Source organism: Pinus tabuliformis, chromosome 9 (assembly GCF_031772625.1).
Source record: "Pinus tabuliformis cultivar Carrire ecotype Pingquan chromosome 9, CPIR1, whole genome shotgun sequence".
Classification (NCBI taxonomy): Eukaryota; Viridiplantae; Streptophyta; class Pinopsida; order Pinales; family Pinaceae; genus Pinus; species Pinus tabuliformis.
In genome coordinates this window covers 542,643,169-542,657,237 of record NC_142307.1, presented here as the reverse complement: position 1 = coordinate 542,657,237, position 14,069 = coordinate 542,643,169, and the positions used below count along the sequence as shown (strand labels likewise).

Below are 14,069 nucleotides of genomic sequence, written 5' to 3'. Positions count from 1 at the left end.
ACTTGTCCAGTTTGAGGCTGACTTGGTGGAGGAGGCCTAGAAGACCTAATTTACATAAAAGTAAATTTCTTTCTTGGCAGATGAAGCCCAAGAAGGGTCTTTTACATTATGATATGGGCAAAAACACTTGATATAAAATACTTATCTTTTGAGGAGAATGTCAGCTCCCTCTTGATCTTTAGTCTTCTTGCATCCATCTTGCAAATCAACCTCATCCTCATCACCGGTGTGATGTGATCCCTTCCTTGCTTGTGCAAGGGTTTTCTTCTTTTAACGGAAACTTCCAATCCTGGGCTTTTGTCCATGGACCCTAGGCTTTCTTCTCCAACCCCTTTTAGCCAGCTAGGGTTTTCAAATCCTAGATCAATGTCTAAATGTCAAAACCCTAGAGTCAATATGCTCTTTTCATATGAGATGAACTTCATCATTATCATCAATCAATCACAAGATAACTTGATCAATAATTATCCTTAGTCTCTTCAAACCAAGTAGCTCTACTATCTCAAAATCGCTTGTAACAACAATAATATTTTACCCTTAGATATTTAGACTTTATTTCAATGGACTCCATCATTCTGGACTTGAGCATTTAATCTTAGTACCCAAGATGTCCCACAACAATGTATATGACATCAATTCTTATAGAAACGGATCCATTCAAGAATACGTCTTCAGATATTTATTTCCTTGGCTAGAGACAATGAGCTAGTCATATCCAGTGCACATCTTCGATCAAAGTACATTTTCTAGGTGTCAATGCTTTGTAATAAAAAATACAATGTAATGTTTAATTTCTCCTTCCATATTCCACTGTCCAAGTGTATTCGAGCATTACTAGCAATTCAACTAACACTGTTTTTTGAAACTTTCAACCCAACTAGCCTACACACATTGAGTTTTGTAAATCACTTATTTTTCTTGAGCATACTTTCAACCTTGAAAGAGGACTTGGCATCTTCTTCACTGTAAGCTTGCTATGAGTGAAGATAACATCCAAACAAGCTTTCTTCATAACATTGATCTTTTCCTTATTTCAAATAGATTCTATCTCATATAAATCATACCTTATCACCAGCACATGCAATGCATCTTTCCAAGGCCTTTCACAACATAGGGTTCATGACAACAAATGACATTAATGCTTTTCAAGTTCGTAGCTTTAACACCCTGCTTCTGATCATAATGCAACATCTTACACAGATTAGTTATTCACCCTTTTGGCACATGTATAAAGGTCACATGTTTCCCTTAATGAGCATGATGGGAGATCATTTGTGAATCTAATGAACTTGTAGGTTCACAAGACTCCTTCAAAAGTCACCACAACAATCCTGAATGGATTCTTCAAGAATCCCTAGATGTAGAGTCCCAAGATCTGACTAATGACAGTCTTATGAAAACAACTTTTGATGCAAGTCTTCCATTCCAAGCACATTTATTGCCTTGAAATTTTTTTAAGAATGTTGCCAAAGTAGAATCTTTGATCTCAACCAAAGTCGTTGTACGTAAAATCAAGCAATGATACATACCTTTCATTCGCAGACTTACAACTTTGTTAGTCTCTGAATTCCGAGATCTCATACTTTATTATTGAACAACCCATCACTTTAATGTCTTTCGCATGGAGACCTTAGAGTCCTTCAAACTATGAAATGAAATAGTATGACTTGTATTGTTTATTTGCTCTAAAAACCAGAACAAACCTCAAAGAGAACTTAAGCATGCAGTACTTCAACCTTGTTATAGTTATATCAGTTCTGTGCCTTCCATATTTTTCACAACTAGCCAACTTTAACATACTTCGGACTTCTGTAACAGACTTCGAACTTTCACAACCAACCTTCAGACTTCTGTAATAGACTTCTAAGATTTGGTCAAAATCTTTTTCTCGGGATTTTTCTTGACATTCAGTGGCTATTGAAATATATTGAGACCTTTCGGCCTAACACAACTTGGAGATCATGATCTTCTCACAAATGCAATAATGGCTTTGACCTTAAATAAGGGCTTTGACAGAAGTTTGAATTGGAACTTTTCTAGTTCGGACTAAGGCATAAAAAATGTTGCTTTTCTTGAGGCTCTTGGTTCTCTATAACAGGATATGAGTCTTCTTTGGCCTTCTGAAACAGAGTAAGGTCTTTTGGTCCATAGGTTAATACTTTGTCCTTCTTCAACCTGTTAATTAGCACTGAGGTCTTCTCCATATTCTGTAACATACTGAGGAAATTTGGATCTTATTCTAGGGCAATGGCCCTTCTTCAAGTCTCATAAGTTCGGCTTCCACAAAGATTCAGATTCTGTGGGTTGGATTAGGGCTTCTTACATAAAAAGATTCCTTTCATGACAGACTTTCATCTTATACAGAAGATGATGTCTTTCTTCATTAACTTGAGTTCTAGGGTAGAATAAAAGAGACTTCTTCAAGGCTTGAAACAGAGATGATTTTTTCAGGACCCCTCTAAACTGATAAATGTTTCTTATGATCTTTCTTAGATTGATATTTTCTTACATTTATTATTCATCATAAAACAATTACACACAGAACTTCAACAGTACAACAAAATGCTAGAGCATCATAAAGAGACAACCACACAAGAACACAAGAGGTTACCCTGTGAAAACCACATGGGGGAAAAACTTAGCAACCTTTGCTTATAGAATCAAGTCAACAAGAGAGACATCCAAGTCAAGATGATAGACAAACTAACCAGCAAGATGACAACCTGCGCAATCCACCAAGAAGCTAAGTCAACACTCCACAAAACTCGGTTCAAAGGTCTGCAATAAAGGTCTGAAATTCGGCCTCTTCTTCACAGAAGTTCAGACCCTTCCTTAAAAATCATGCACAAAAATTCGGCCCTGTTCTGTCACACGTGCGAGCTGCAACAGAGATGAATTCCACACGTGCAAGATCCTTTTCTTCCTTTCTTTGACTCAATCTTCCTCTCCTTCACTTCATCCTTCTCCTTTTTTACTAGGAGCAGAGATAAGCTTTTGCTTATATGTATCGAATGCCTCTCGGTGGAGGAATAAGTGTCATATAAATAGTCTTCTTGCGGGGGGCTAATAGGTGCTACTTGGGGGCCAGGACGACTTGATCAAGAGGGCCGACTTGGGATTCTTGTGAAGCCAAAACTACAAATTCAAAATTCAAATTTTCTCTTTTGGAAGGACTTGAAAAACAAGCCTTCTAATTTTCTTTGAAAAATACAAATAATATAATTTCCTTTTAAGCATGAAAAACATGCTTTAGTAGATATATAAATGATGAAAATATACATTACAAAGACTGACCATCGTTACAAAAGTGAACAGATCGTGGCCAGGTATTCGTCAACGAGAGATTATAAGAGGAAATCAATGGGGCTCTTGGAGACACAATTCAGTAAGCAAGGACGCAGTGATAGCGTGGAAGACACCAGCAACAAGGTTCAACAGTGATTGAGATCAATTTTCCAGAGAGAGCTTATTCACAACAATACGAGTGATAGAGGGAGATCGAATCATTTTGCAGAGGCCGAATTTCTCCAAGTGGTGTGACTTCACTGAGAAGGCTGAGTTGCCAAAGGAAGAACAAATTTCCCAGAAAAAGTCGATTTGCAAGAAAGATATCAAGTTTTCCAGTAGAGATCAATTTTCCAGCGGAGACTGTGCTCTTCTGCTAGAGAGTGCGAGTTTCCAGAGGAGGCTGAGTTATTTTCCAGGGCTGCATGTGTAGATCGATTTAGGGTCACCAAAGGAGGGCCGAATTGATTTTGACAGCCTGAATAGCTTCCAGGAGGTCGAATCAATGTGCACAAGAAAAGGAAATAATTTGTCGGTGCTTTCCTTAATTTACAGCAAGTAGTTTATCTGTTATTTCAATTATATATTTTTTGAAGAATAATAAAACCCCCGTCTATAGAACCGATTTTCCCCACCTTGGGATATTTTCAGCAACAATTTGTCCAAAAATATTGGTGTCCATTTTTATGTGATTGTTTTCTCAGTTCCTATGATTTATTAATTTGGTGAAATTTGCAGTTGTGCTTTTATTCGATATTTGCAGTAGATTAATTTGTCGGGACATATAATCTAAAAGATAGGAGAATAATAGCCACATTAACTGCAATAGAATTTTCACACTTCCTAAGTTCGACTTCGTATATTCAAGATGAACATCAAGACCATCAGAAATCTTCAAAAGCTGGTATACACTGGTTAAGTGTTGTAATTCATTGATGAGCGTTATGCAACACATATTGGAAAGAAGCATAAAATATTGGTTAGAAAATAAATGATTACATTTAATGCACCTTTATATTACAATTTGAGATATGGCGTAAACGTTCTATATAAACTCTCACCGATTTCTTTTCTAGTATTAATAGAGATCTAACTAATGGAAATTAACTCACCTTGAACACCATATTACTTGCAATAACTAGTTCTGGTATGTAGAGAAAATCTCTTGGATTTCCAAAGTTGTATACAAAACAATCCTCATCTATAAAGACTTGCCAAGTTAAAAATTTTACAATGTCCCTCTACATTTGACAATAATCAATTATTTTTCTCCCCATTAATCATTATGGTAAGACTCTTATTTTAAAAATTTGACGTTTGGATATCGACATTAAAATATAGAATTTCAAAATAGTAAATTTAGAAATACATACCCGAGCACGAACATTTAAATATACAAAACAAAACAGCATCAAGCCACGACGCCTTGACTCAGTTCTATTAATCCCTTCAATCAATGCTCCAAAAAATGGTGCTATTCACAAAAAAATCAAAAAAATATTAGGCTACCAATATTTGGAAATGCGCAAAAACAATGTGGCAAACCCACCATTTTGACATTGACCAGTTATTTATAATAAAAAAAACATAATTTACACATCCTCAAGGAATTAGAACAGCGTACATTTACCTAAAAAATTACTTGATAAGATAAGATAAGATAATTTTATTGATATCCAACGAATGACCACAAAAATATGTCAATGGCACTCAAGGATGTATCTAGTACAACATGGGAGTGCAAATGCAACTCCTAGAAAACACCAAAGCTAAATCTAGGATAAAATGAAGTAAAGAAGGATACAACAATAGGACAGCATTCATTTACATGTTAGTAATGGCTTCCAAAAATATTTGAATTTTGAGTGCGTGGGTTTCAAAAAAATAAACAATAAGCTTTCATGCTTTTCAAAGTTAGTTAGCCATGAAGTTATAAACATAACCACGTATTTAAAAAGAAGCTACAATAAAAATATTATGTAATAACATAAAAAGTAACAAATATTACTATTTGATAGATTTAAGGGCCTTGGAAATAAAAAAGGCAGAAAGATTTTCTTTATGTTGATAATTACTTGTAATATTCTTATGTTCTTATTAACTTTCTTATGTTCTTCTTTTATCTTAATCAAGCAATTATCAAAACCATATCACGAAGATCAAAGACACCAGATGTAGGCACGCAGCTAGGGAAAAATCCCTAGATAGGGGAAAACCTAGTCAAACCTCTTGCTTCAGTAGTTTCACAAGACAAGACAAGATAATCCAAGACTCTTTGACCTACACACAGACATCTTCTAATCACCAAGTCAGCCCTTCTTTCCTCTTCAAATGATAACCTTCCAACAACAACTTCGACCTTGCAGCAGCAAAAGTTCGACCTCCCCAGCAATATAACTTCGGCCTAGTAGCAAAACTTCGACCTGCGGTAGAATCCAAAATTTCAACCCCAGCAGTAGCCCAGTAACTTCACACGTGTGAGAGAAAGATAGCCCAAAACATCGATTTTTGTCTTCTCTTGTAATTCTCTTCCTTCTCTTGGACTTTCACACTTTTTCTGCTTCTCTTTCTTGTGTATCTAACTTGTTGAGTGAGTGAACAAATGGATTGAACTGCCTCTCTACATATATAGCCTCTTCGATGGGTCAAAATTTCCTAATGTGTGTCGACTTCATCAAGGAAGGGTCGCCTTGGTGTGGAGGTGACAAATGACTTTTTGACTCAATAATAATTATTTTTACATGATACAAAAGCCCAAGAATGGTCTAATAAAATGGAAAATGACTCTAATGACTCCAAATAAAACCTAGAAGTCCTCAATGGTGACTTTGACCTAGAAAATGATGACCCAAGCATGAAACCCATGCTTTAATAAGTCCTTTTCTTTCTTTTCTTAAATACATTTCATTGACTGAAATAAAATTATGAAGACCGAACCTAGTTACATTCTTCAACACTCCCTCTTAACTAGGGAGGTATTCATAATTACATATATATACAAGTACATGGAAGATCTCAAAACACATGAACTACGAAGAGTTTAGGCACACTCTGTGCCACGGAGTAGATTCTTGACCAAGGCGATCTATCCGAGTGGGACTAAGATGGTAAATCTTTCAGCCACTATAGGTAACATCAGGCTTACTTACTAACCATCAACCCAGGGATCTAGATGCGTAATGCAAAGTTAGAGCTTTATGACCAACACCACCGTCCCTACTTCAAGAAATAGACATCAACACACAGGCCGGCCAGATGTCCTCCTAGGCATTTTGTATTAGACAATGCTTCAACACTACTTTATTCAGATTGGTAACAACAAATCTCTCCCGATCAAACAGATCGGTAACATCAAATCAATCAAGCATGCAAAATGTGAAAATTCCTAAACCTGGAATCCCTACTGCAGCAACTGATATTACTTCTCCAACTTATTAAACCATACAAGTTATTTACTGTGTTCTACGGTAAATATCAAAGTAAATACAACTGCAACATTCACCATTAAAAAAATAATATGCCGAAACAAGAAACTGAACAAAAAAAGATACAACACAATAACACAGTTATTTTTGGACAAATGTCCCCGGAGAAACCCAATGCAAGAAAACCGGTGCAGCAGATGAGGGTTTCCTTATTATTCTTTGGCAAAAATCTCATGTACAAGATACAACTAGTAGAATAGAAGAGGATTCTCTGTGAGACTTTTTACAGACACTTCTCGATGAGTTTTTGATTCAGGAGAGGCCATGTTGCCCCCTCTGCGTCTCATTGCGTCAGCCCCTGCATGAGAACTACGCCATCCCAACATCACACAACCTTTATGTTGTCCTCTGCATCACAGCCTCTACGTTATCCTCCTTCTGCTCTGCGTCTTCTGCTCCTGACCTCCAGACTGATATTGATACCCTCTCTCCCTCCTTCTCACCTGCAACTCTCCCTCTGATTTGATTTTATCTTGCCGAACTTCAACCAGTGAGAAAATCAAACTTACTCGGGTAACTGAGTATTTGCCTTTGGTGTGTTTTCTAAATGCCCATCGATGTCCTTCTTATAATCCTCTAGTTGAGAACCAACGACCCAGATTAGATTCTAATCAATGGCTAAGATCATTTGGACTCAATCTTCATCTTCTTCTAGAAGTTACACCCACAGTTTAGATTAATACCCATTAATTATTTTAATTTCCTAAGTTTAGACTTAGGAACCCATTAAAAATAGTTATTTTAATAAAACTGTCACTGGATGGAATTTCCCAAAATGATTTCTGGGTATTGTGGAATACATGTGTCTAAGTCTCCCTGCAAAATTTGAGACATAGAGCGCATTCGATGCTACCAAAATCAACACAAAACATGCTTCCAAAACTTTGAGAGACTTTCCTGTACAAACACAACCCCAATTAGTAACAAACTTTGGGTAAAGTTGTCATTGACGTCAATAACATGGAAACCCTAGGTGCATTGTTGAAGCATGCCCTAAATGAAACCCTAGGTGCAAACCCTAGCTTCCTAAGTGCAAACCCTAAGCGCATTGAGGAAACACTAGCATTGGCAAATGTTAGGTTCATAAGTGCATTGAGGAAACTCTAGATACATGGAGCTATGCCCTAGATGATGGAACCTTAAGTGTGTGAAGAAGCCCTAAGAATAACTCTAGCCTAGTGGATGCATATGCCAAGTGCATTAATGAAGCCCTAGTTGAGCAAGTCCTAATGTGCTCTACATGAAGAAGTATATGCTAATGGTGATAAACCCCTAGTCACATGGAAGAAGCCCTAAGTATGATAAAAGAGGCCCTCAACTGTAGTGGTGCAAAAAGATTTGAAGTCCTTATGGATTTGCAATCTTTTGCTGGAGCAAGTTATATAGTAGCAACAAATCAGGAATCAGAGGTATGGAGCAGTTTTCTAGCTACCACAACACCACAACAATAGAAGTAGATGATTGAGGAGCGCTTGTTTCCTCTTGTTCAAAATCATCAACTTGAACTTGCAAGTAAAATTGTTGGTATGCTACTGGAGATGGAAAATAATGAGTTAAGTCCATACCTCTTAAATTCTATGTCCCATTGCATATTTAACTAAGTCCCTAAATGTGCAAACAAAACAAAAGAACATACTATGTTAAATTATCAAAAATGCACTCCGGTGAATGATCAACCAAAGGTATACATTGTGGTTTCAATGTGTCTACATATCACTCCAAATTTGTTTAAACAAAATTCATGGCAACATTCAAGCTATCACAACTCTATATAATGCAATTCTTGTAGGAAAAAAGTCCTAGGCAAAGAAATAATTTGATGGTCAACTCCCCTTACAAATAAATAAAATAAAATATATTTTATAAAGGTCAGCCTCTAAGGTCGGCTCTGTCCATGCCAATCGACATGTCTCTTCAACATAGGAAAACAAAGTATAAATATAAACCCAAGGTCATTTTGGCAAATAAATTTGGCCAAGCAAGTACATAGAAAAAGGACTTGAATCTAAGGAATATAGAGCTAAGAAGAACGAAGTATGGTGCAGAAGTTTTAGACGAATCTGGTGTTGTTCATTGGGATTTTTGTGTGATTTGATCGTTGGTTACATCATTGTTCTATAAAAGATTGCTCAGCCTCATCAAAAGTATAGATTTTGTGATCTCATTGTATTATTGATAAGGGTTATTGAAGCTACAGACCTCGCCCTCCTGTAATTTTCAGTATGCACTTTCGGCCCTGTGAAAGACCTACTACAAACCTCTGATTTAAGTTGTTACGAACCTGCAACTTAGCCCTTCTACAGTGTTGCAAAACTCAAATTGTTGTTGAAGATTTGTTGAAGAGATCTCGAACCAGTTAATTTTGCAGATCTTGGGGAAGTTCAAAAATTATAAACCCTTGCTAAGTTGCAAACCTTGGAGACTTTAGATCTCGAGCTAGTCAAAGTAGACTACATACTTGTCATAGATACAATTGTAGACCTCATATTTAGGGCCTTCAAGACTGAACTCGAATCTATGTTTGATTAGTGAGCAAACTTTGATAGGCTTGGTTTTGTAGTTGCAAAAGCTCAGACCTTTATGGTGTCTTGTTGAACCTGTGGAGATTGTTCTTGTACCCTCGGATCTGTGAAGAAGTGTTAAGAGTAATCTTAAAGTAGACATGGAGCTATTGTTGAAGGAATTTGTTTGGACATAATTGATACACACATTGACCTCAGTTTAAAGACCTTTGAAGTAGCCCTTCTTCTGCACATTCTTGGTATTCTATTAAGAAGCATTAAAGACTCAATATAGCAACCTTGTTAGGGCATTTTTTAAGGCAATTTTTGGACAGAACTTGGTGACATTGTTGAGCAGCCTTGAAGGCACCTCGAAGCTGATTTGGTGTTGTTCTTAGAACGTTGTCTTGAAGACATCATTGAAGATTTGTTGAAGCAATTTATTGAAAACATCTTATCAGGAAGCATTGTTGAAGACCTGTAGAAGTTGATCTTGGATTCATTCTTGGAGACATCATTAACCTCATGATGTATTTTTGAAGCCCTCATGGAGCAACCTTGGAGAAGACTATTTAGGTGATATGAAGAGTTGTGGAGACACATACTAAACAATTGTTGAATCAGATCTTGGACTTGTTGAAGAGAATATTGGAAGTCCTGGAGAAGTAACTGAAGCCATCTTGAAGAACTAAAGCTAAGGGTTGGAGCCCTAGAGGATTGGAGTTCTCAAACAAGGTTGGAGCCTTATGAAAAACCAGGCTGGAGTCTGAGCCAGTTAAGAGGATTGGAGTCCTGAAGAAGACCAAGTAGGTGCTTGGTGAAGTACAGGTTGGAGCCTGGTTGATTCGAATATTGTAGTCTTCATCTAGGGTTGGAGCCTTGAAGAAATCATAGGTGTGATTGTACTGATTGGAACTTGAATTATTGTAAAAGAGGATTGGAGTCCTCATTATTCTGATTAATAAAATTATTTATTTATTGTTCATTTTGTGTTCTGTTTTTAAGTGATCTAACTAGCATAAAATAACAATTGTAAAAGAAATGTTGATTCACCCCCCCTCAGTATTTCCAACAATTGGTATCAGAGCCAGTACACAACCTAATAGCTGGAAGGTAGATCCTTAGAACACAAATGGAAAAGTCAAGGAAGAAGGCTTGCAAACCCTCTGAAGATGTCTCCTCCTCAGTCAAGAAATTAGAAGAAAACTAGGCTGACAAAGCTCTCTTGTTCGATGGAACAAACTATGAGACAAGGAGACGTAGAATGGAAATCTTTTTGATGGATCAAGGTCTTGAAGTCTAAGAATCAGTGACTATGGGAAGCTCAGGAGAGACAAATGAATTCAATACAATAACTATGAAGGCTATAAGTGGCCTACCAGTTCCTATGAAAATCAAAGTGAAGAAATGTTTATTAGCAAAAGAGCTTTGGGAGAATCTTCAAGATCTTCATTCAAAAGGAATTTTACTCGTGACCTCAGATCCAAAAGATGGTGAACAAGAGCATAAAACCAATCAAGAGTCAAAGGAGGCAGATGAAAGCACCAATTGCATAAATCAAGAACCAGAAATCAAAGATACCAAGAGCAAGGATAAACTAAATAATGAAGACCTCAAAGGAGAACTTGTGGCTCCTCGAGAATATTTAATTAAACTCAAAGAGGATAATGAAGAACTCAAGAAGTAGGTACAAAATGCTAATCATGATCATACAAAGGAAGAAATTGACTTTTTCAAGCTTCAAGTACAAGAAAGAGATAAGGAGCTCAAAAAACTTAAGGAGGAATTGCATCAAAACAAGAAGAGACATCATGAAGAAGTCATTTCCATGACAACCCAATTAGAAAAAGCGAAAAGAAGGGAAGATATTTTGGAAAATTGTCTCAACCAGAGATCTAAGGAATTGAGTAAATCCGTAGCAGAAATTGGTCAATGTAGAGAAGAAGTCACCTCCCTAAAAGCTCAACCAGAGAAAGCGAAGAAATAGATACAAGGAGTTGAAGATAAGAATTTAAAAGAAGAATTGGTCCTCCTAAAAAGACAAGTTGATGAAGTTGAAAAGAAAAGAAAAATCATGGCATGCCAACTAAAAGAAAAGAACAAAGAGACTAAAAAATTTGAAGCAAATGTCATCTCTTTTAAATTCCAAGCATGTGAAGCAACAAGGATGAGGGAAGAAATGGAGAGTCAATTCGCAAAGAAAGATGAAGATTGTGAAAAGATGAAAGAAGAGACTGTTTTTATAAAGATAGAAGTCGATCAACTAAACAAGAACTTGAAGAGCTCTCAAGCCTTCAATGACATCCTCAATCATCAAAGATCCCCTCTTGAAAAATCTGTTTTTGGATATGCAATTGAGCCTTCTAGCAAAAGTAGTGCAAACCATAGTTATCAGAACCGGACTAGTCATTGCGCTGGTACACCCCCAAGACCAGGAACCAGTCAAAACCAGATGGAAACCAGTAAAAAAACCGAACCAAAAAACCGATCAACCAAAAACACATAAAATATTCAAATTTTAAATAAAAACATATATATTCATGTGCATCCATATGAATCCAAACCATTTTATACACAAATAAGAAAAAGTTTTCATTTGTATAGCATGTAAGGGTGCACATAACCCAAAAAAATGAGTGCAATCCATCTCTAAACCGAAAGTACTCGAGCAAAAAAGCTCCACATGGCCTCTAGCATCCAAAAAAAATTATGCTACAAAAAATACCTACATATCATCAAAATCATTGCCTATATTGAGATCTTCATCATCAATATCACCTTCTAAGCATTAAAATAAGATAGAAAATGCATAGCATGTCAAGTCGAGATTTTGTTCGATTGATAGGTACTTTTTTTAGTAGGCTCATGGATTTCAACAACCAATGTCGCTAACATCAAGGTACAAAGGGGGCTTGGTGCTCTTGATTAAATACTAGTTCCACACCCTCGTACATGACAAAATCCAATGTAGCGTTGCAATCCCCCAATCCTAAAATCCTAGAAAACTAAAGTCTACTAGATTTTGAGTGAGATCTAAAATTCTACATTCTCCATATGAAATCCAATGAGGTCAGACCCACTCATAAACATCCTGAGTCATTTCATGGTAATGTTAAAAGTTTAAGTAGAAGGATGAAAATGAAAGATTACCATGAAATGCATAGATTAGTAGGGCAATATGGTCAAATACTAGGCTCCCCCTATCATAAATCATTGCTTTTTTGAAAAAAAATTGCATTCAAAGGGTCCTTGGCAGCAATGTACAAAATCAGTCGGTTCAATATCGAACCGGTCGGTTCAACGAAAAAAGGTCGGTTTGGTACCAAACCGGCAAAAAACGGTTCAGGTAACCGGTTTGAACAAGTTTTGGCCTCAAACTGGTCGAACAGGCCGGTTCAAAGCAGTTCGATCTAGTCCTGATAACAGTGAACACTAGTGCAAACCCTAAACCATCAAAGGACACGAATAAGGAGAAACTTGAAAGTTGTGCTAATATCCCCGCCTCTAGTAGAAGCAAGGAAAGGATTCAAAATAATATTGAAAGAATCTATGCTCCTAGAAGTTATGTTGATGTTTCAAGTAGAAAAAAATATCGTCAAGGAATCTTAAGGCAGAATAACTTTAGAAGTGCACCAAGACAATCCTCATATTCCAGGTATCAAACTATATTCGTTGGTTATTGTTACTCTTGTACAAATTTTGGGCACATGGCAAAGGATTGCAAGGCATATAACAAAGAGCACTCAAATCAGTTCCCCAAAAGTAAAGTTGCAAGGAGATACTCCAATGTTCTTACCAATAGATATTATGCTCCATCATTCATGTATAGAACTTGTTAAAAAGTGTAACTAGGTCCGGTCTTCATAATGACATGTAATTGTGATTTTATGTAAAAGGAATGTAAAGAAGAAAAATAAAATATTGTAATGCTTGCATCATGGGTTTCATGAGCAAGAGATTTTATTTTTGAGTCAAGACTCCCAATGAGAGTCTTTAGGAATTTTGTCATCTAGTCATAAAAGAATAAAAGAGTCATTGTCATGTAATCAACTCATAGTACACATTGTATAGAGTCACACTTGTTTATGAAAAGTATTCCTCCAAGACCTTCTCACTTATCTTCTTCAAGTCGGCCTACAATGAATGGAGAACTTGCTAGATGATGTCGGCCTAAGGGACATGAGACAATATGAATAAATAGGCACACTGAGCCTCACTTAGAAGCAAGCACTTCGGTGAAGAGAAGTGTGAAGAAGAGCCTACAAGAGAAGAACGAAGAAGAACTTGTTCAAGGGATCTTGTTTGGGCTTAGATCTCGCAATAACGAATAGGAGAAACATTGTCCTAGGGTTTCTGTTCTAGGAGACTGAGTTTCTTTAGGTGAGCCGAGAAGAGCAATAGAGACCGAGATTCTCTAAAGGGAGCCATAAGAGTAGAGATCGAGATTCTCTAGTTGAAGTCGAGAAGAGCAGTTCAAACGAAGAAGGAAGTCGAGTAAGGGAAGAGGTAGAACATCAAAGTTAGTGACAAGGGCCTTGGAGGATTCTAGAGTCAAGGATCTTTGTCATGGTCTTGGTATTCGTCAATCGAAGATCTATAAGAAGAATTTTTCTGATTGGGTTTTCCTCTCAAAGAGTGAGAGGTTTTGGCCCTCGCTGACAAGCCTGCATACTATGTCTCTTGTCTTATATTGTTTATTTGGTAATTGTCTTGATGAAAAGAACACATTGATAATATAACAAAGAGAAGATCATAATACAAGAAGTAAAAGCATATCACAAGAAATTATCAAGAAGAG

General features: G+C 36.7%; 1 protein-coding gene across 5 annotated transcripts in view; it reads right to left on the bottom strand.

The window, feature by feature from the left end:
* Window positions 1-14,069, bottom strand: part of LOC149149662 (uncharacterized) — a 483,557-nt gene that overhangs the window by 134,377 nt on the left and 335,111 nt on the right. For all 5 annotated transcript variants that reach the window (XM_089439017.1, XM_089439016.1, XM_089439019.1 and 2 more), the window contains one exon: window positions 4,659-4,759. In XM_089439017.1, the coding sequence (XP_089295143.1) occupies window positions 4,659-4,759 (101 nt within the window). The remainder of the gene's footprint in view (window positions 1-4,658; window positions 4,760-14,069) is intronic.